At 40.4% G+C, this 22,362-nt stretch overlaps 1 protein-coding gene across 3 annotated transcripts in view; it reads right to left on the bottom strand.

Annotated features, from left to right (window-relative positions):
- Positions 1-4,867: 4,867 nt before the first annotated feature.
- Positions 4,868-22,362, bottom strand: part of ASAP1 (ArfGAP with SH3 domain, ankyrin repeat and PH domain 1) — a 333,180-nt gene continuing 315,685 nt past the window's right edge. For all 3 annotated transcript variants that reach the window (XM_077809790.1, XM_077809791.1, XM_077809792.1), the window contains 3 exons: positions 20,895-21,397; positions 16,814-16,936; positions 4,868-8,512 (listed from right to left, as the gene is read on the bottom strand). In XM_077809790.1, coding sequence (XP_077665916.1) covers positions 8,438-8,512; positions 16,814-16,936; positions 20,895-21,397 — 701 coding nt within the window. In that variant the 3' untranslated portion in view covers positions 4,868-8,437. The remainder of the gene's footprint in view (positions 8,513-16,813; positions 16,937-20,894; positions 21,398-22,362) is intronic.

The raw sequence follows: 22,362 nt of genomic DNA, 5'->3' as shown, positions 1-22,362 counted from the left end.
TCCAGTTTAATAAAGAAATCATTTAAGAGAAGCACAGCTTGGTACCTCCTCCTTCATTTTAAGCTCCTAGAAAAATGTCTCCACCCTCCAGCTGTGGAGACAAAGGCAATTTGAACAGGTCTTAAGGACCGCTTCAAACTACCACTTGCATCTATGTAAGTAGGCTTGACAGGTGGCCACAGCTTCAGGAGCCTCAACTACTTTAGAACACTCCAGCAAGTCACTGTGAACTTCAAGGAGCTTCTATGTAAAGGGCTCTAAACTCAAGAAGCAAGCTCACTTCTACTTGTGGGGGAAGTAATAGAAAGAACTAGGATGTGAGTTTCTAGTGGTTAGCACTTCTGTGGATGGCCACGTACAGCTTTCACTAGATGAAAAGGGAGGTAGGAGTAGATTTAAATTAGGGCTGTCAAGCTATTTTAAAAAAAATTAATCATGATTAATCTCCCTTCTAAACAATAATAGAATACCATTTATTTAAATATTTTGGATGTTTTCTAAATTTTCAAATCAATTCTGTGTTGTAATTGAAGTCAATATAAAGTGTACAGTGCTCATTTCATATTTAATTACAAATACTTGCACTGTGAAAAACAAGGTATTTTTCAATTTACCTAATACAAGTACTGTAGTGCAATCTCTTTATCATGAAAGTTGAACTTACAAATGTAGAATGGTGTACAAAAAATAACTGCATTCAAAAATAAAACCATGTGAAACTTTAGAACCTACAAGTCCACTCTGTCATATATATAATTTCATTCAGCTAATAGCTCAAACAAGTATGGTTACAATTTGCAGGAGATAATACTGCCCACATTGTTGTAGCTGGCATTGCAAGATATTTATGTGCCAGATGTGATAGAGATTCATATGTCCCTTCATGCTTCACCCACCATTCCAAAAGATGTGTCCATGCTGATGATGGGTTCTGCTAGATAACAACTGAAAGCAGAGCAGACTGACATGTTCATTTTCATCATCTCAGTCAGTGTTGCTCCTTTGACATTTGAAAGCATTCTCGACACCTCAGATTTTTGGAAGGCACTTCAGATTCTTAAACATTGGGTTGAGCGCTGTTGCTATCTCTAGAAATCTCACATTGGTACCTTCTTTGCATTTTGTCAAATCTGCAGTGAAAGTGTTCTTAAAACAAAAATGTGCTAGGTCATCATGTGAGATGACTAACATGAAATATATGGCAGAATGTGGGTAAAACAGAACAGGAGACATACAATTCTCCCCCAAGGAGTTGTCACAATTTAATTTTTTTTTTTAAACAAGCATCAGTATGAAAGCATGTCCTCGGGAATGGTGGCTGACACATGAAGGGGCATATGAATGTTTAGCATATCTGGCTTTGCAAGGTATTTATGTGCCAGCTACAACAATGCCAGGCGTATGCCTGTTCTAGCTTTCAGGTGACATTGTAAATAAGAAGCAGTCAGCAGTATTTCCTGCAAATTGTAACCAAACTTGTTTGTCTTAGCAATTGGCTGAACAAGAAGTAGGACTGAGTGGACTTGTAGGCTCTAAAGTTTTACATTGTTTTTGAGTGCAGTTATGGAACAACAAATCTACATGTGTAAGTTACATTTTCAGGATAAAGAGATTGCAAGAGAGTACTTGTATGTGGTGAAATTGAAAGACTATTTATCAGTTTTACAGTACAAATATTTGTGATCCAAAAAAATATAGTGAGCACTGTACACTTTGTATTCTGTGTTGTAATAGAAATCAATATTTAATTTCAATGGGTAGTCTATTGTTTAAAAAAATTGCACTGTTAATCAGTTAATTTTTTCAAGTTAACAGCAATTAATCAACAGCCCTAGTTTAAACATAACTTTGTCACTGAAAAACCTAGGGAAATTTTAAGAGTCCTAATTGACTTCCCCCCCTACAGTATCCTTTAGGGTTCTCTTTCAAAAGTCTTCCTTAGTTTTAGCCTTGAAGAAGCCAAACACTTCCCCCTCCCCCACCCCCTGTAGTATCAAGTGCCAGAGAAACTGAACCATCTTAACACTTTATTCAGTATCCCTTCTAATTACTGATATTCTTTGCCTAAATTCCAGCCTGTGGTTCTCACTAATGGGTGTAAGATGGCCTAGGTCCAAGGTCCCCAATGTGTAAAGCATGCCCCCCTAGGGGGGACATGGAGGACTATCTGGGGCATGTGTGCTATGGCAGGCTCCAGGCTAGCCCACAAAGGGGCAGGGAGGGAGCACCACAGAGCCCCTCCCCAACTCCAAGACTTCACACTGCACCTTTCCTGGCTGGGGGTGGGGCTTGGCCTGACTGCTAGCCCCCAATGCAGCCCTGCTCCTGGCCCCAGATCTGGCCCCCTTATCCCTGTCTGCATCCACCCATGGCTGGTTCCTGGCCCTGGGAGGGAGATGGGACCCTCAAAAGTTTGGGGACTGCTGGCTTAAGTGTTCTTTGAATAAACTTGACACAAGGTATTTTGCATCAGTCTAGCATCTTTAGTTTTACCTGTGATCTAGTACAGTTAATCTTTCACAGGTGTTAACCTAAAATCTCCAATTTATGCATCTTTGGTACAAGCATGTCATAAGCCTACTTCATAAAGATCGCTGAGCGGGAGGGAGCAGAAAGGCACATGTGGCTAGACTAATCCTCCACTCTAGGCTAGGAAGCTATAAGTGGGATTGTTGCTTAGCCTTGCAAGAGGGCTTTTCTGATGGAGCAGGAGAACAGTTAAGGTTTTGTAGGTGCTGATCTTGATAAGACATGGAATCTTCTAAACTATCTACAAATGCAGACAAGTTGAAAATGCTTGCAGTCAAATTTTACTGATAAGTCAAAGTGAAACAGGAGTAAAAAGTAGAGGGGTGGTTCTGGTCAATTTGTAGTTCCTAGACTAGCTGCCATTTGTCCTGTAATCCTGTACATTAAACCCGTAGTGCATTAGTACTAACCTAATCTCGTTTGTGACAGGTGTAAGGAAGTAAAATTACACTAACAGCTGTTTACAAAGTCAGCTTCCATAAAACCATTCCTTTCACAAAGAAACAAGCAGTTAATGTTTAGCTTCAATATCTCAACGTAAAGTCACCAGCAAAGTCTACTGGTGTAAGTTCCTACTAACTCTGTGCTTATCACACATACTCTGGAAACAAAATCTTGAACTAGCCAAATCTTAAGCTTTAGGCCTATAGTTGTGCAATATTAGCAAACTTCAACAGTATTGTGAACCTGCTGCATCTAATTCTAACAAGTGCCAAGCAGTCTCAAGGCCTCTCCAATGTTTTGCAGTATAATAATGTTGGTGTATTTTAAGTAGACTTACATGTCACAAATTAGTGTCCAAGTAGTCAGTGCATTTTTATTTGGGGCTTAGATCTCTCCCCTAATTAACAGTATTCATGTTTCCTGTAAATTGAAGGATTAGTGTTTACTGTGTACATGCAGAGCACATGTCTTTAGACACTTGAGGGCTTTCCCTTCAACTACAATCCATGAACATAGTTTCTTCTTCTAACTAGGCCATTTGAAATGTAGTATATGACTGACTACTTTGTGGGAGGTGGCTTGAAGGATTTATTGTCTTACTGAGCAACCTCCAATATTGAATTGCAAACTTTTAACCCTTTATCTTTCACTAGGTAATCTGTATAATAGGTCTTAAGTGAATACAGTAAATGTTAAGGATTAGATATAGTCTATAGTTACAGCAGGCTTACTGCTCAGCATCTGAACCTAATCACTGATCAGCCAATCATCATTCAGTTTAAAGCTTCCATTTTCTTTGCTGGTGTTGACTAGGGTAAGCAGATCATACATTTCTGAACAGCAGACTGAGGAATTTGAATGAACAAGTATTTGCTCTCTTGTGCAAGGAGAGGGCAGGCCTACTTAAAAATTTGAGCTCTAACCAGGAAAGTGCCTGTACCTTTTTGCTGAAGGAGGATTCAAAGATCCTCTACACCATCTGTCAAAAATACTCTGTTCTTGCATTGGAAATGTCATATGCATACCCTGGCGTGCGTTTGTTTTTTGCCAAGGTATGGGAGGGGTAACAGAATTATGACTGTTTAAAACTTTGTTAAAATACCTACTGAACTCAAAAGCCCCAACTATTAGGGAGCACAAGTCATTTTGAAAGAGTCAAACACTGCTTTCCTTTGAGTTAAAGGATGAAAGAATGTCAACCCCACTGTGGTAACAGGTCAGGAAAGTAGCAATTCAGGGCCTTTAAAAGGAAATGTCTTATACAGGCTATCGGTAAGACCAAGTGTCTAGCACAATGCAAAGATATTGTACATTTACATGGATAATAAAAATGTCCAGAGTTATAGTGAACATTGAAAATTTTGGAAGAGACACCATCATGCTGCCAGGTGTAGCCTCTCTCATTATTGAGAGTTAGAAGGGAATTTTTTCCTATGGACAGGTTATCCCATAATTACTTGCTGCAGAGGTTCTTGTATCTTTCTCTGAAGTAATGAGTTACTGGCCGCTATTAGGATAATTGGGGCACAGGAATTACCATACAGCCTCATCCCAATTTACCTAACAACAAAATAGCAATTTGATATCTGAGGTTGGGCGAAAAAAAGGGGCAGAAAAAAAATCCATTCTTTTGTACAGATGGAAGATAAGTGATTTTTTTCCCCTTTGCAAGTCACCTTTACTGTGGATTCATAACCACTTACTTCCCTTTGAATCCTAGCAACACCCTGTGAAATCATTAAAAATAATTTAAATGACTGCTAGGCTCCACATATCAATATGACCCAATATCTCTCAAAGAGCTGTGAATTTTTGGTCTATCTGCAGACACAGAAAGATGGCACTCTGTTAAGCACATTTTGAATGTTTTCTTCACAATCAGGAGGGCTAGTCATGTTTTTAAATATTAAAACTTTATTCTGCAGAAGCTGATGGGGCCACCAGAGACGCTTAATCCCACCCATGAAAGAATGAGTGTATTTTGATACTAACACATAGTTTTATCCTAAAACTTTTCGCTACTAAGTGCATTCATATTTAACAAATGGGTTACACATATACATGAATTATCAACTTAAAGTATACTTATATTGATAATTCAGCTCTCTACTCAATAGCTTAAAATGAGTTCTCTCTCAAAAGCCACCTACGTGAGATGTAGACTTTCCTCCTACAGGAGATTCCAACTGACAAAAGGGCCTTGTTCAGATGTCTGGGATCAACTGAATACATTTATTTCAAAGCAATTTTAAATATTAAAAAAGTAGAAATTAACACATACAGTACTCAAAAACTGTCACATTTACATACATGTGAATAGACAAGTGTACTGATGTTTGATCTTAACATTCAAATGAGAAGTCAAAATTTTAACTACTGGCATTACCAAATCTGATTTCTATACAACATGTTGATGTATTATGTAATAAAAAAATAAATAGCAATTGCTGTTCAACAGTAAAATAAGACATCATTTGCAGAACATCCCCATCCCAGGGGAAAAAAAACCCTAATTATTAGCTATTTGTCTATAAAGATCTAAACTTTCCAAATACTATTTCATGTACAAAATTGCAGATAGTGGCTCACTGAGTTTAAATATAATATTGTACTTAAACTCAAGCAATATAACATACAATGTATTTTTAAATTTCCTATGACCCACAATAAGCCAGAACAAACAGAACTCTTGTTCCTGATGGAACTAATCTCATTTTAACAATGCCTATGTATACTACTGCAAAGAGTGTACAAAAGAATAGACATTTGCTTCTACAACATTTTACATGTTTTCTTTATGTGGTTAGCTTTTACCAGATTATTTTGAGATCACTTAAAAATACACTTGACCACAAAAGTGAATAGTTTTTCTTTCTTTAATGCAACTTAAAACATTATATTAATGGATAAAATGGAATGCTAAATAAACTCAGGTCCTGACTGCCTTCCAATAAAGAACAGTATAAGACTGAAACTAATAACACTGTGGATTAGATGTGAGCAGGCTCACTCACTGGTGTATTTGTTTTTGAATACATATTTGTCATGACACTGATAAAGCAATAGTTTAAAAGCCACTTTCCAGTAACAGTTGATAAATATTTTGGAATATTTTTTCATGCAAGGTTTATTTGATATTTAAGTTTTCATAACCATATAAATAGAATTAAATATTCACTGACTATAGCCTTGTAAAACTGCACTAAAAATGAAAACTTTCAGAAGGTTTTTTTGAGTTGTGGTTTTATGAAATGAAAAATCTTCCTATGTAGCCAAGACTGTCTGCTGTAAAATATTAGTAATATGTACTGTTGCCAAAGTAACATTTTAAGCAATATAATACCAGTCCTACATAAGAAAATCACAGAACCTGATCAATACAGTTATCTGATCACAGAAAATAACAATTTCATTCTGTTCCAAAATTAAAAATGATATAGAAAATCTGAAGTAAATGAATGTTTTTAATAGTACGCTAAATGTTTTGATTAGAAAAAAAGGAGACTAAGTGAATTAACTGCAAGGAATGTGTTTTCCACTAATGCCATTTTATAACAACTCTGAAGCTACCATAAAATTAATTTCTAATAAGTCTTGGAAGGATGTGTTTGACTTGTGGTAATGTGTTTTTTGGCTGGTGCTTGGAGTTAAGACTATGAAATACAAAGATAGTTTAATGAAGACAGTTAATATACAACTTGATACTAGTGATTAGTTTCTATAATTAATAGCCTGACAAACTGCATGAAAGGTCAACCTTTCACTCTGATTTTCTAAACAATTTTTTATACTGTAATAGTTTACATTTATCCAGACAATAACATTGAGGAAATTTTACACTGGTTAATTATAACCTTCAGCAAAGTGGAAGACATTTTTTTTAAATAAGTGATTTTTAAAGAGAGCCAATTAGCTATAAATAAATACTGTTGCAAGCTCACATTTCAATCTGAATAGTTATCAAATTAAAATGTTCTTTTGTTCCAGCTTAGCTATGTGACTACAGTACTATTCCTGTACAAAGACAGGTTTCAAGTAAGATTCTAAATCAGGGGTTCTCAACCCACAGGCAGCCTAATTAGCACACAGCTGCGGCCCAGCTGTGTGCTAAAGGCCCCCCGGGTCATCCTGCCTGGCCGCCCAGTGTGGTGGAGTCCGGGCTGCTACTCGGCCCCGTACAGTCTGGGATCCAGGGCTGCAGGCCGACCCCACGGGGTCCGGGGCTGCAGCCAGCCCCATGGAATCCGGGATCAGTGGCTGCCGGCCGGCCACGCAGAGTCCTGGATCCGGAGCTGCCACCCGGCCCTGCAGACTCCAGGGTCCGGGGCTGCTGCCCAACTCACAAGGTCCAGGGCTACAGGCCAACCCCATGGGGTCCGGGATCTGGGCTGTTCCCCGTCTGCCCAGTCACACGGCCGCACACTCCCTTGCTCTGCACAGCAGGGTCTGGGGTCCCTGCCACCTGCCCAGGGCTCCACTCTTGGCCCCACTCTGTGGAGGGGTTTCTGGGCGGGAGGCGCTGGGCATTGGGTCTGGGGGGCACTCTGGTTCACAACCTGCGGCCCAGGTAACACATTGTGGGCCAGATATGTGGCTCACAATGATAAACAGGTTGAGAACCACTATTTTAAATGCATGCATAATGTAAACAGTGTAATATTTTCTAAAAGTCCTTGGTTACTAAAAATTCAGTGAAAAACCTTCAGCAAATTTCACATATGTATAAGGAAAGACAGTATGACTAATTTTTATCAAAATAAATTTTCAGATGGAAGTAATTTGTAACTGTCTTAAAGTGAGGTAATATCACAGGGAAACTGCAATCAGAGTTTGGCATAGGTCCACATAATATAAACATGAAATGCTGTATGCACACCATAAAATGCTACTGATTTTCTGTAAAGTCAGTGAATATTCCTTTTGCTTTCAAACTTACGTTTAACTGAACACTTTCTTTAATAAATACCAAAGTGGGTTTCTTAGCTGTAAACTGTGTACACTTAATTGTAGATTGGTCTTTAAGTGGGCCAAAACCATTTACTTTGAAAACAGAATCTTAACTCTGCTAATTATATAATTGAGAATACTGAGTTATTAGGAACAGTCATTTCTACAAAGTTACATGGTTGATGGAAACCTATGTTTGGAAAGCTGGCAGTTGATACACATTTTTAACAGCATAGACAGAGATGTAAGTGCTAGATGCCAAGGATGGCTTCAGCAAACCCAGTAAGGCATGCCAGGTTCCAAGGCTACCATAATACTGGCAAAGGCAGAATAACACAGTATATTTACAATACATATAATTCACCTCATGAGGTGAACCGTAAATGAATTCTTATTTTGTAACAGCAGCTATATATACACAATTGTGCACAGGATTACAGAGAGGCAGCAGCCGTTAGCTTTTGCTAAAAAGCCTGTCTTGCATGAAGGATGTGCAATGCTCAAGTTTTGAATTTTATTAATCTGACAAAATGTGCACAAAGGACACCGGGAAGACTCCTTTCCTCTCTGGCTGTCCTTCGACATGGCCAATCTGCAACAAAGGAGAAAAACATTGTGGGTTTCTCGCTTACTCCATATAACAAAACACTGTTCCTCATACATAACAATACAAGCCTGGTGATGGTTCTTGGACATTTCACAGCATGCCATCTAAACCCTTGCCAAGGAAGCTACATTTTGATGTATGTTAGCCCTGGTCTACGTTATGAGTTTAGGTCGAATTTAGCAGCGTTAGATCAATTTAACCCTACACCCGTCCACACAACAAAGCCATTTTTGTCAACTTAATGGGCTCTTAAAATCAATTTCTGTACTCCTCCCCAACGAGGGGATTAGCGCTGAAATAGACATCGCCGGGTCAAATTTGGGTTAGCGTGGACGCAATTCGACAGTATTGGCCTCCAGGAGCAATCCCACACTGCTCTGTTGTGACCACTCTGGACAGCGCTCTCAACTCGGATGCACTGGCCAGGTACACAGGAAAAGCCCAGCAAACTTTTGAATTTAATTTCCTGTTTGGCCACCGTGGTGTGACCATGCAGAGCTCATCAGCAGAGATAATCATGGAGTGCCAGAATCACAAAAGAGCTCCAGCATGGACCGAACGGGAGGTACTGGATCTGATTGCTGTATGGGGAGATGAATCCGTTCGAAAAGACGAAATGCCAAAATATTTGAAAAAATCTCCATGGGCATGAAGGACAGAGGCTATCACAGGGACCCGCAGCATTGCTGCATGAAACTTAAGGAGCTCAGGCAAGCCTATCAAAAAACCCAAGAGGCGAACGCCTGCTCGGGGTCAGAGCCCCAGACATGCTGCTTCTATGATGAACTGCAGGCAATTCTAAAGGGTGCCCCTACAACTACCCCAGCCCTGTGCATGGACTCCATCAATGGACTCTCATGCAACAGGGATGAGGATTTTGGGGACGAGGAAGATGATGAGGAGGGGAAGGTTGAAGATAGCGCACACCAGGAAAGTGGAGAAACTGTTCTCCCTGACAACCAGGAACTGTTTATCACCCTGGAGCCAATACCCTCCCAACCCGAGCTCCCGGACCTTGAAGGCGGAGAAGGCACCTCTGGTGAGCGTACCTTTGTAAATATAATACACCGTTTAAAAGCAAGCGTGTTTAATGATTAATTTGCCCTGAAAACTTGGGATGCATTCGTGGCCAGTACAGCTACTGGAAAAGTCTGTTAACATGTCTGGGGATGGGGTGGAAATCCTCCAAGGACATCTCATTGAAGCTGTCCTGGAGTTACTCCCAAAGCCTTTGCAAAAGGTTTCTGAGGAGGGCAGCCTTATTGCATCCTCCATGGTAGGACACTTTACCACGGCAGGCCAGTAGCACATAGTCTGGAATCACTGTATAAGAAAACATTACAGCGTGTGGTCCCAGTGTTTGCTGGCATTCAAGCAACATCCGTTCTTTATCTCTCTGTGTTATCCTCAGGAGAGTGATCTCGTTCATGGTCACCTGGTTGAAATAGGGGAATTTTATTAAGGAGACATCAGAGGTGGCCGTTCCTGCTGGGCTGTTTGCCTGTGACTGAAAATAAATCATCCCCACTGTTAGCCACGTGGTGGGGGGAGGGGTGAAGTGATCATCCCAGAGAATTGGGTGTGTGTCGGGGGGTTAGTTGGGTTAGTGCTGCACATTAACCCGAAAACATCAGCCCCTCCTTTTAAATGGCCAATGTGTCTTTTTCAATTTTAATCTCCCTTTTTTTCCTCCTGCAGCTGCAAATGTTTCAACACTGTGACTAGCATCTCCGTCCCAGAGGCTAGCACAGATAAGAAGGTGAAAAAAAAACGCACTCGCGATTAAATGTTCTCTGAGCTCATGCAGTCCACCCAAACTGAAAGAGTCCAGCAGAATGCGTGGAGGTAGACAATAGCAGAGTCCAGGAAAGCAAAAAATGAACGTGAGGACAGGAGGAATGTGCAAGAGGATAGATGGCTGGAGCAACAGGAGAGGTGGCGGGATCAAGAGGAAAGGTGGCGGCAGCATGATGAAAGGATGCAATGCTGAGACTTCTGGAGGATCAAACTGATATGCTCCGGCGTATGGTTGAGGTGCAGGAAAGGCACAGACCGCCACTGCAGCTCCGGTGTAACCAACTGCCCTCCCCAAGTTCCATAGCCTCCTCACCCAGACACCCAAGAATGCTGGTTTTCAAAGCTTCTCTGATGCGCAGCGTGCCCTGCTGTGCTCTTCTAACTGCCCTGGTGTCTGGCTGCACGTAATCAGTGGCCAGGCGATTTGCCTCAACTTCCCACCCCACCATAAACGTCTCCCCCTTAGTCTCACAGATATTTTGGAGCACACAGCAAGCAGTAATAACAATGGGAATATTGGTTTTGCTGAGGTCTAACCGAGTCAGTAAACTGCGCCAGTGTGCTTTTAAACGTCCAAATGCACATTCTACCACCATTCTGCACTTGCTCAGCCTATAGTTGAACAGCTCCTGACTACTGTCCAGGATGCCTGTGAATGGCTTCATGAGCCATGGCATTAAGGAGTAGGCTGGGTCCCCAAGGATAACTATAGGCATTTCAACATCCCCAATGGTTATTTTCTGGTCTGGAAAGTAAGTCCCTTGCTGCAGCTGTTCATACAGACCAGAGTTCCTGAAGATGCGAGCATCATGTACCTTTCCTGGCCATGCCACGTTGATGTTGGTGAAATGTCCCTTGTGATCCACCACTGCTTGCAGCACCATTGAAAAGTACCCCTTTCGGTTTATGTACTGGCTGCCTTGGTGGTCCGGTCCCAAGATAGGGATATGCATTCCGTCTATCGCCCCACCACAGTTAGGGAATCCCATTGCAGCAAAGCCATCCACTATGACCTGCACATTTCCCAGAGTCACTACCCTTGATAGCAGCAGCTCAGTGATTGCACTGGCTACTTGGATCACAGCAGCCCCCACAGTAGATTTGCCCACTCCAAATTGATTCCCGACTGACCTGTAGCTGTCTGGCGTTGCAAGCTTCCAGAGAGCTATTGCCACTCGCCTGTGAACTGTGAGGGCTGCTCTCATCTTGGTATTCTGGTGCTTCAGGGCAGGGAAAAGCAAGTCACAAAGTTCCATGAAAGTGCCCTTACGCATGCGAAAGTTTCGCAGCCACTGGGAATCATCCCAGACCTGCAACACTGTGCGGTCCCACCAGTCTGTGCTTGTTTCATGGGCCCAGAATTCAGCGTTCCATGGCAAGAGCCTGCTCCATTGCCACCAGGATGGCCAAACTGCCGGGGCCTGTGCTTTGAGAGAAGTCTGAGCGGGCTCCATACTTGCCGTGGTATGGCGTCTGCAGGAGAGCAGAGTTGCAGGAGAAGTGGTGGTTGGATAAGCAGTTTTGCATACCTACTGCACCATCTGCTGCCAGGACACAACAGCTGAGCAGGCTGCATGCTTGCCGTGGTATGGCGAGACAAGAGCAGCCGAGCAGAGTTGCAGTGGAAGCAGCCCTGCGAGACCACCAGGAGGGTAGGAGAGAAGAGTGGTGGATGATGATGGTAATATAGAGGACCTGCGAGGTGGATTCATAGCATCAGGAGAGCAGAGTGGCAGCGGAAGCGGTGGATGACTATGATGGTTAGCAGTCCAACTGCACTGTCTGCTGAAAGCAGTATGGTGCCCGCATGGAAAATAGGTGCGAAACGATTGTCTACCGTTGCTTTCACGGAGGGAGGGGCGACTGACGACATGTACCCAAAACCACCCACGACAATGTTTTTGCCCCATCAGGCATTGGGAGCTTAACCCAGAATTCCAATGGGCAGCGGAGTCTGCGGGAACTGTGGGATAGCTACCCACAGTGCAACGCTCTGGAAGTCGACGCCAGCCTCGGTACTATGGACGCACTCCGCCAACTTAATGCGCTTAGTGCATTAGTGTGGGGACACACACGATCAACTGTATAAAATCACTTTCTAAAAAATCGACTTCTATAAATTCGACCTAATTTCTTAGTGTAGACACATCCTTATTCTTCAATATCTCCCACTGTCAAACATAGACATTGGAGTTTTATTTTGTTTTATTTGGATTAATATAGTCCTCTGTCTACCTTGGTTACAACAATATTTGGATTTGTAAAGAGATCAGTAACCAACACCAAACATTGCTGTAACTGGGATAAATAGGGGGACAAGTTAAATGAACTGGAATGAAAGGATCACGGTTGTAATGGTAGATCTGGAAGTGTCACATATTCCACTGAACTAAACACAGAGAGGAGAGGTTCTCTTGGCTGTCAGATTAAACTATATTTATCAAACTGTATCTTGTAAGAGAACTGCTACAAACTCACTCCAGAATAAGGAATCTTGGGACTTTCCTACCCTAGGAAGCCGCCTGTGGATGAAAAGAGCAAAAGAGAAACCTACAAGTTTGCTAAAAATGGGAAGTTACCTGGAATAATTCTATAGATGTGGGTAGAAGAAATCCAAGCAAAGCATTACATACCAAACATGAAAAAGGAGCAGGTGATGAAGGGTGCCCGCCCCCCAAGCAAAATAGAGCACCAATGATGTCTGTCACTCATGTTTACAAAAGGATAGATCCAACAAATCTCAATAACTTGCAAATGAGGGGACCAACCATGCCCCACACATCAAATTTGTACAGGAAACAGTTTGCAAGCAATCCACAGCATAATATACATTCATAAAGAGAGATCCAAGCAGTTTCAAATAATGAATCAATCATTATCTTGTGTGTGGACATTTCACAAACGGGAGAAAAGCTAAATAATTTGTCCACTACACATAGTTTGCCGAACTCTAGTTAACAGTATCGGAACAGCATGCCTTGATTTATTGTACAGTCAGTCCTCTTCTAGCTCTTAATTCTTCTACGTTGAAGATTTACCTTCTGGTTCACTGTTTTCAGTATTGTAATGTGCCTCTCACTGCTCTATAGGTTATCAAAATGGAGAGGGGGAATAGGTGAGCCCATTGGTGAGCCCATTGCTACCCCCTATGGAGTCAAGACTTTGAAGCAAATGGCCCAACAGCCCTCATCCCCCAATCCCAGAAGCACCAGGTGATCCAGCCCTTCATGGAATTTCCCAGGGGAATAACCTTTTAAGAAGGTCCCAGCATCCTTCATGAAGGAGAGACTCAGCAACCACTGCCAGCAGCATCAGAAGATGGGGCAAGGTGACAAGCAGAGGCTACCTCTCCCCAATGGTGCTAAGACTTTGGGGGCACATAGCCCCAGCAAAAGCCTTCTCTTTCCCAGCAGTACAAGGTGGTGAGTCATTCACAGCCTTGGGAGCCCTGATGAGGTCCACAATTCTGGAGTTTTTCAGCTGTTCTGGGGACCTGGGTGTATGTGTGTGTGTGGGGGGGGGGAGGGGAGAGGGAGGGTAACTGAGTAAGCAGTCAGGTAATGAGCAGGCCTCAGTGTAACCTTCCCAGCCTCAAATTGTAGTTACCACACCATAAACTCAATAAACGATCAGTGTACTTTCTGTCTTTTGTACCTGACATCTACAGGACCCACCCATGTCCTGTGTGGAGCAGCAGAGAATGGGACCCTGATTCTAATTGTGGCCTCTGAGTGCTGCTGTAATAACACCATTGCCACATCATCTGAGTTCCTGCGAGCCATTTCTGCACTCTGAAGATAGGCAAAACCAAGAGTTATCAAGTTTACAAACTGAATGGTCCAGAAAAGCCATAATAAATTCAGAAAAAATTAGTGCTCCCATGTCATTATACAAATTAGGTAGAGTATCTCGCTAGAGATTTGAATTGCCTAAGGCACAGTCCTGAACTATTAGGGAGATGGAATAGATGATATAATAAGTCTTTTCAGTATCTAACTTCTATGATGTGTCAATTTCTTCTTGGTTTACCTTGTCATACCTACATATGGACTGCAGAATATATAGGGCTCAATTAAAAAAAAAGACACTGTTCAATGGTTTTTGACAAAAATAGGTATTTTTGTTTGTAAAAGATGCATTGACATACATAGATGCAAGTGTCACACTGGGAAATTGCAATTGTGCATGCAGCTGGATCTTTTGCAAACAAAATCTTAGGTACACATTTCTGAAAATTAGGCATTATTTTAGCACTATCCATTGTTTTGAACTTCCTAGAATCCCAAAGCTAAATAAATTGATGAAAGAGAATGAACCTTAACTCCAAATTTCCTTTTGTCAGTCTTCACCTTTAAATAATGCGTATGAAATGTAATTTCATTTTTGAAAAAGAATGTATGAACAAATATAAATAAATTAAAGGAGATAAAAGAAATGTTTCCACAGATATTATAAGTGAATACTAGATGTTGGAATCATGAAGACAAAAGAGCCATTAAACTGTCAGTTTGGCTTTGACTCAAAGACACATAAGTGATTAATGCATTAGAAATCTGCAGGATGGATGGCCCATGACATATTGATAACATATAAGACCTCTTCTTTCTCAATGTGAATGGAATGGTTACTACTGACATTCACAGACATACAACACATCTATCCATTTATCAGTGATTCATTGTCAATACAAATGAATGAGGCACATCTATTGGCCTGATGATAACTGTGTGTCCAGACAGATAGACAATATAATGGACAAGTTCGATAAATTCCATTTTCAAGATCTGAAATTTCAGGATTATGTGGACATCCAGCAGACCATTTTCTGAGATTTCACAGCCGTTTACTGATATTTATTTTGACTGTGTGTAATTATACACAGATTGGGAGAACAGCCATATGTAGCAGTGCAGTTACCTGCATTAGCACTGTAAGAGAACCTCTGTTTTCCTTCCCCACTGTTTCCTCCTCATTGTGAGGAAGAGAAACTAAAAAAAGTAAAATGTTTTAGCATCTTTCATCTGGGCACCAGTCCTTTAATATTTTGTACTGAGTCTGAATTCTGACAGGAAATCCTGAATGTGGTAATCAGAGAGAAGAAACATTGTATCTGGCACAGACCCCAGACATTATGGACAGCACTGCAGCTGGACTGGTGCACTAACACCTGCTGGAACAGTGCAGCAGTAGGAATTACATTTTTATTGGTAAAATTTGTCTCACTTTCCTTCCTTACAGCTGAGGCCTGGGGAAGCAGGATTCACTAGGGCTTGGGAGGAAGCTAGCAGAGGATGAAGGAAGGATTGGGCCTAAGGCTAGGTTTGAGAAACTGTGAGGTTACCAACAGATTGAAAATTGGATCAGGTCCAGGAACACAGAAGCAGTGGAGTGGGATCCAGGAGGAAGACAGAGGGTAAGACGAGTAAACTGCAGAGTAAGGACAAAACTGATCAACTGCATGTAATTTAGGAGGGGAAACCAACAGTGCATGGGATTAATTACAACAATCATATTCACAGCAACTGTTGTTAACTAGCTTAATGTTGCTGGTGAATTCAGACAAGAACCATATTTTATCATAAAGAAAAGGAGTCCTTGTGGTACCTTAGAGACTAACCAATTTATTTGAGCATAAGCTTTCGTGAGCGCATCCGATGAAGTGAGCTGTAGCTCACGAAATAAATTGGTTAGTCTCTAAGGTGCCACAAGTACTCCTTTTCTTTTTGCGAATACAGACTAACACGGCTGTTACTCTGAAACCTGTCATATTTTATCATGTATCAACAAAGGTACACACACTGTTTAAATGGAATAATTTGTAGGGGAGGGGAAATCTGAAACTACCTTATTTAGTGGAAAGCTGGTACATTCCAAAGGCAACAAAATATTGCATTTCAGAAGTATCTCTGAGGTGGCAGGGATAGTTTTAGCAATATCCAGGGAAAACTGTCTCCCCACAAAAGCAGGTAAATTCCTTGCCTGTACACACCCATTCTCCTTCAATTTAAATACTGGATGCAAGTTTACATAAATGCTGTTGCATAATTTTTTGACAAAAGATGCAAACAGTAATGCAAATTATGTACAATATATGGTATGTTGTCACTGTCCAGTTAGTTTCCTCTAGTCTAGGGTAAAGGAAGGAATCAAATAAACTTGGAATAGCAGCAGTTCAAGAATCAAAGAGCATATAAGGTCTCTCAGTAAGTTCAATCGTCTGAAAACCTATGAAATGGGGTCAGTTTTTGCTGCTGTCCCTAGTAGTTGCTAACACCATTAAGAATGGGAGTCTGCATTTAAGTCCCTATGAAGCATAAAATAATTGAATTTCTCAATGAAGTATGATTGGTCTGATGTTCAAGAGCTTTAAGTAGGTCAAATAAGGTGTAGCATATAGAAACTATGAGTAAGCTAGCTGCTACTCAGATGAGAGTAATGCCCAATAAAGTGTCAATTATACAGAATTTTCATAAAAGGAGAGATACATACCCACCACTCTTGGTCCTCTTCACCAGTTACTATAATTACTTCTCCTTCAACAAATGTAAGCTCATCATCATTGTCTGCTTGACAGTCATAAATGGTCTTCACTCTCCTAACTTTGTTTTTCCCCTAAAAAGTAAATACAATTTTAGCTGAAAGAGCTGAGAAAGGGGATAAATATATAGAATTTAAATTTGGAGTTTTGGCTATGATTTATTCTACAAATCCAGTGCATTTTACCAGCAGTTTGTATCTCTGATTGCAGGGGGAACCCTGCCCTCCCCATCTCCCCTGCCTGCTCCCCAGCTCATCATGCCAATGTGCCTTGTTTCATCAAGGTTTTTAAACAACTATATCTAGATTATATAGTCTGTATTCAAAAATACAATGTTAGAAAGCCTGACATCTAACTACTTCCTAATTAAATGATTTAGGCCCCACCTATACATACTTAGACTAGAAAATAGTTTTAACAATGGTTCTGACATGGTCTTAGTCTATATACACTATCCCTTTAATGTGTATTAGAATTAAGAACTGGCCAAAACCAAATTAAAATCCAATCGCCGATGAAATTCAGAAAGATAGGGGAACTAAGGAACTTACTGAATTCAAACCCCAGTATCTATACCTCTACTAAAGTTTTGGTTCCAGGTCCAGTGCAAAACCAAAATGAACCTATTCTTTGGTTCTGGAATAGACACAGACTAAATCTAGCAAGACAATATTTTCATGAAATTTTGACTCAATGGCTGAAATTCCACATGAAGATCTACTCTAAGATGAGTGGCACTATTTTAGGCTGCTCTCTCATGAGAATGGCTTGTGTTAATTATTCTGAACCCAAACACAATCAGTAGGTCTGATTCTGCGCTAGACTGTCAATTCATATCCAAACACTGCCCCTCTCTAGATGCAGCCTGTTTTTCTGGGAACTGTGTAAACAGTTTCCAAACTTTACTACCTTGCAAGTATATGATCTGTTATTGTATATCACATTTCAAACACTCAAAGACTAAAGGAAGGCAAATGATAAAAGTTTCAGAAGCAACAACTAAGAAGGATGGTAAGCAAACCATGCAAGCTTAGTCAATAAGACAATGTGAGACTCTAAAAAAAATAAGATTGAGGTGGAGATGGCACCTGTTTGCAAATATATAAAGGAATATTGTATAACAGGGAAGGGATCCATTAGTCAAAACTGGATTTAATATGATGTACTAAAAATCACATTAAATATTAAGAAAACCTTTACAAACTTCAAACCAGTTAGGCAAGAGAGCAAACTATCAGGAGAGGTTGACAGTCACCATTAATGTTGAGAGTAGGCACCCAGCTGCTAGTGATATTTATATACCAGGAATAATGAAATCAATCATGAAATGATGCAGGGGAATGGGCTTTTTCCACCAACTAGACTGTATTAATTTTTCTAGTTCAAGTGAATTTCTATAGAAAGGTAGATTTCCATATCTGTCTCAAGATATAAAGATGTGAGGGAAAGTGACTGACATTCCTCCAGGTAGTCAGTGCTTTATTATTAATACATGGGTGACATTTTAATAATCTGCCCACTTCAACTCATTAATAATCTGCCCACTTTAACTCATAGCCTGAAGTGGTATATATCTCTGGAAAGGACTAAGGGCTGGATTTTAAAGGAATGTACATTAAGAGCACAGTTTGAGGTTGTGATGTGTAAAGAAATAAGTATTTTCAAGACATGTAATTTTTGCAGCAAATGCAATTAACAATCATTTTCTCTCTTTGTGCACCCAAATCTATCCTAAAATGACCATATATCAAAATATTCAGGAAGAGGTTGTGGTGCTCACGATAGTTGCTGCCTTGCTAATTAACTGACATGACCCCTCCAATTTGTGCTCTCATTTACACTTCTAAAGGAACAGCTTCTAATAGGGTAATTTTCTCTCTGTTGAAAACAATGATGTTTATAGCCAAGGAAAAATGTGACTGTTAGTACTAGGTGTAGTTTTAATGACACTGAGACCAAATTTTATTTCTCTTCAAATCCCATTTAATTCCTTAAATATTAGTGGTACTTTTCATACCTACTATATGCTTCTGAAATACCCAATTCCCTCAAACTGTTAAGAAACAAAGACTTTTGCCTGCATAGCAGGTGGTTAAATTCCCACTAATATTGGTGGCTGTCCTTAAAGGTGTTGATGTTCTGTGGTGATGCAGCATTCCATCATCTTGTGGTGACAGAACACAGCAAGGGAACCAGATGAGAAATGTATTTGAGGGGTTCACGTATTAAGTAGCTCCATTGCCAACCAAACATGAGTGTGAGCATGCATGCACAGAATCTGGAGCTGCACAGACACACATTTCTGGTGCTCCCTCACCATTTCCATAAATATAATTTAGATTAAGCCAGAACAGTGAGTCTATACTGATGTAAAAACAAATATAAATGGAAGGCCCAGCAGTTCATCCTCAGAACACTTGGAAATATCCAGTGTGATTTTCTGTATTTTAGAAGCTATTAATCAAAAGATTAATGCATTATTTGTCTCTTTCCTCATAGAGGGAAGAGGGAGCTTGCAGTACTGAGTTTTCCCCCTCCCTTTAAAGTAAATGAATATGCAACTCTTGGCTGGGAGATCTCTTGTGGTCCTTCTGATGTCCCACCTACTGGCAGGAAAGCAAGGAAGTTCAAAAGACAAAAACTTCTGTTGCTCTCACTTCAGATTACCCTGACTGGTGAGTCCTTGCCTCACCAGTCAGGTAGGAGTAGTGAGCTGAAGAGAAAGAGTATGCTCTCCTAAGCCCAGTAGAGGAGGAGGAGTTCTCCCCCTTCATTCAGCAAAGGAGAGGAAGCTGTGTATCCTTCTACCTCAACCCTTTGCATACCCTGCTTGCTGAATAAAAAACACTTCCTCTATTATTTTTTGGGTAGTTCATAGGACGAAAACCTTATAAAAGTATGTTTAACACCTTTTCTTTATCTACTTGGATTGTGAGATAAACAATAAAGGCCACTCTACAAGAATAACTAGTGTGCAGTCTGAATAAGTGTCTTAGGGTATGTCTACACTACCCGCTGGATCACCAGGCAGCAATCGATCCAGCGGGGATCGATTTATCGCGACTAGTCTAGATGCGATAAATTGATCCCCGAGCGCTCTCCCGTCGACCCCTGTAATTGTGAATAACACAGCTGAAGTCAATATACTTAGATGGACACCGTGGTGAAGATACCACGGTAAGTCCATCTAAGTATGTCGACTTCAGCTATGTTATTCACCCCCAACCCCAGTGTAGACCAGGGCTATGTAAATTAGATGAAGATAAACTGTTCCTATTATACCTAAGTTTGTTAGATGTGAATTACATTAAAGTGTAGTGGTGAGAACTCCAGATTGGGTTCCAGTTCTGTTCCCACCTTTGCCACTGACTTGCTCCACGACCTTTGGCAAGTCAAAATTTCCCTCTGTGCTTCTATGGGCCCTTTTGTAAATACAATGATACTTATGCACCTTTGTTAAGCATATAGGTGCTAAATATTTGAACTATTACATTGTGAAAGTTGATTTTTTGTGGTTGACATTTTAAGTTTTGTAACAATTATTAAAAAGGAAGTTTAAAATAAAACCTATTAAACCCTTTTCTAAATATGTTCAAAATCAAATATATGTCCCAGTTATTTTATATGTAGGAAACAGAGAGCAAAGAATTAAAGACAGAAAGCTTTAAAAATGTTTTTAACTCCTTAACGCACAGAAAGTCACCACTTATTGCAGAAACATAATTTGCACCCTTAACACTGCCAAAAATGCTCTGGTGAATTTAAATGGAGTGCCTTGCTCCCAGGCCTGACATGTAGAAATAATAAGAACATTTTAATGTTTTTATACTCCTTTTGGCATGCAAAAGGCTTTACCATCAGAAACATTATCTGTTGAAACCGTTCAAAAGCATACATCTGTGCTCAAATTTGTGAGTTGTTGCCTGTTTTGTGCACATAACTCAAGTGCAGTCTTTTTGCAAATTTAGCTTTAGGAGAACTTCAAAGCTTGCCATGAGGCTTTCAGCACGTTGGAATAATAGAACTACCCACCATATTTATTTTCCTGGGAAGCGGCACTGGGGTCTCTGGCAGAGTATGTGTCACATCATTAGAATCTTCAGATACTTGCTTTTGGACGGTATCTCTAGAGTGTACATTTGGAGAAAGATCTATGGAGTGAGATTTCTGATTTGCCTCTGAGGGCTGAGGCTTTGGTGATGATTCTCCAGCTTGAGTTTTAACCAATACCTCTCCTAGCTGAGGTTTTGGAGGCAGGTCCTTCATTTGTGGCTTTGGTGGTAAGTCTCCAAGTTGTGGTTTTGGTGGCAAATCTCCAAGCTGAGGTTTTGGGGGTAATTCTCCTGGTTTTGGGGGTAGTTCTCCAATTGGAGGTTTCTGGGTGAGTTCCACAGGCTGAGGCTTTGGGGGCAAGTCTCCAGGTTGTGGTTTCTGTGGCAGATCGACAGACTGTGAAGACTTCTGAAAGATTTCCAGGTGTTGATTAGATCTATCTATTGAAAGATGATGACTGGTTTCTATTTTTCTTAGTGCCACTAAAACAGAAAGCAAAATCAGGATATTTTCACATGTATTTCACGGACAGACAGACAGTCTCATTTCCCCATATTACATTTAAGGAGAATCTGAAGTATGCAAGACAACTTCTTTTCTTCTAGAAAGATTTATTTACATCATACAAAATACAGAAAGAGAATTTCTATTTCAGGCTAACTCCAAGTACAGATATCAACAATAAAAGAAACTAAAAAGCTCAAGACCTAGCAGTTATCTTCAATAACTGAAGATGTCAGACATACTCTGAGTTACCTTTCACACATTTTAAATAAAACACTATTTCCCAACAGTTGAAATTAATAAGCAATATTATATTTGTGATGTAAAAGAAAGGACTGAAATTTTAAAAAACGATATTGCCTTGTAGTTTATCTACAAGAGCTGGAAAATACGCAGGTCCTTTCAATCAACATTTATTTTTACATTTTCTTAGTTTCACTGCTCTTTCTTCCTTAGACTCGTCCATTAAGTGTGCCAAGCAAAACTTGACTGGCATGAGTGTACTTAGCTATATTTTACAGGTATATATGTATGAAGCCTGATACTGAGAGAGTAAGTGCCTTGATGAAAGTACCACATCATTTTGACTCAGAAAAAGGGATAATTTCATACTGCGTTCAACATTTGCTTTTAGGTCAAGCAACACTGTCAAGAATGATAGGTCCACACATTTAAACTTACCACAAAATAATATCACACATATACACTATTTATAATATAACCTACTACAAAAACACATTCACATCATTATATACGATGATCCTGATTTTTAGATGAGAATTGTGCACACATTACTACAAGTGAGAGACGATTTAGCCATACATGTACAGAAGAATGACTTCTACAAACATGTCGTAACACATATGCAAATAAAGCACAAATGAATCAAGTTCAGGCTGAAAATCAGGCCAAGCAGTTTATTTTAACTGCACTCCTGATATTA

The sequence above is a fragment of the Eretmochelys imbricata genome, chromosome 2 (assembly GCF_965152235.1).
Source record: "Eretmochelys imbricata isolate rEreImb1 chromosome 2, rEreImb1.hap1, whole genome shotgun sequence".
Classification (NCBI taxonomy): Eukaryota; Metazoa; Chordata; order Testudines; family Cheloniidae; genus Eretmochelys; species Eretmochelys imbricata.
Note: the sequence above shows the minus strand (reverse complement) of the source record. Positions and strands in the feature narration are given on the sequence as shown.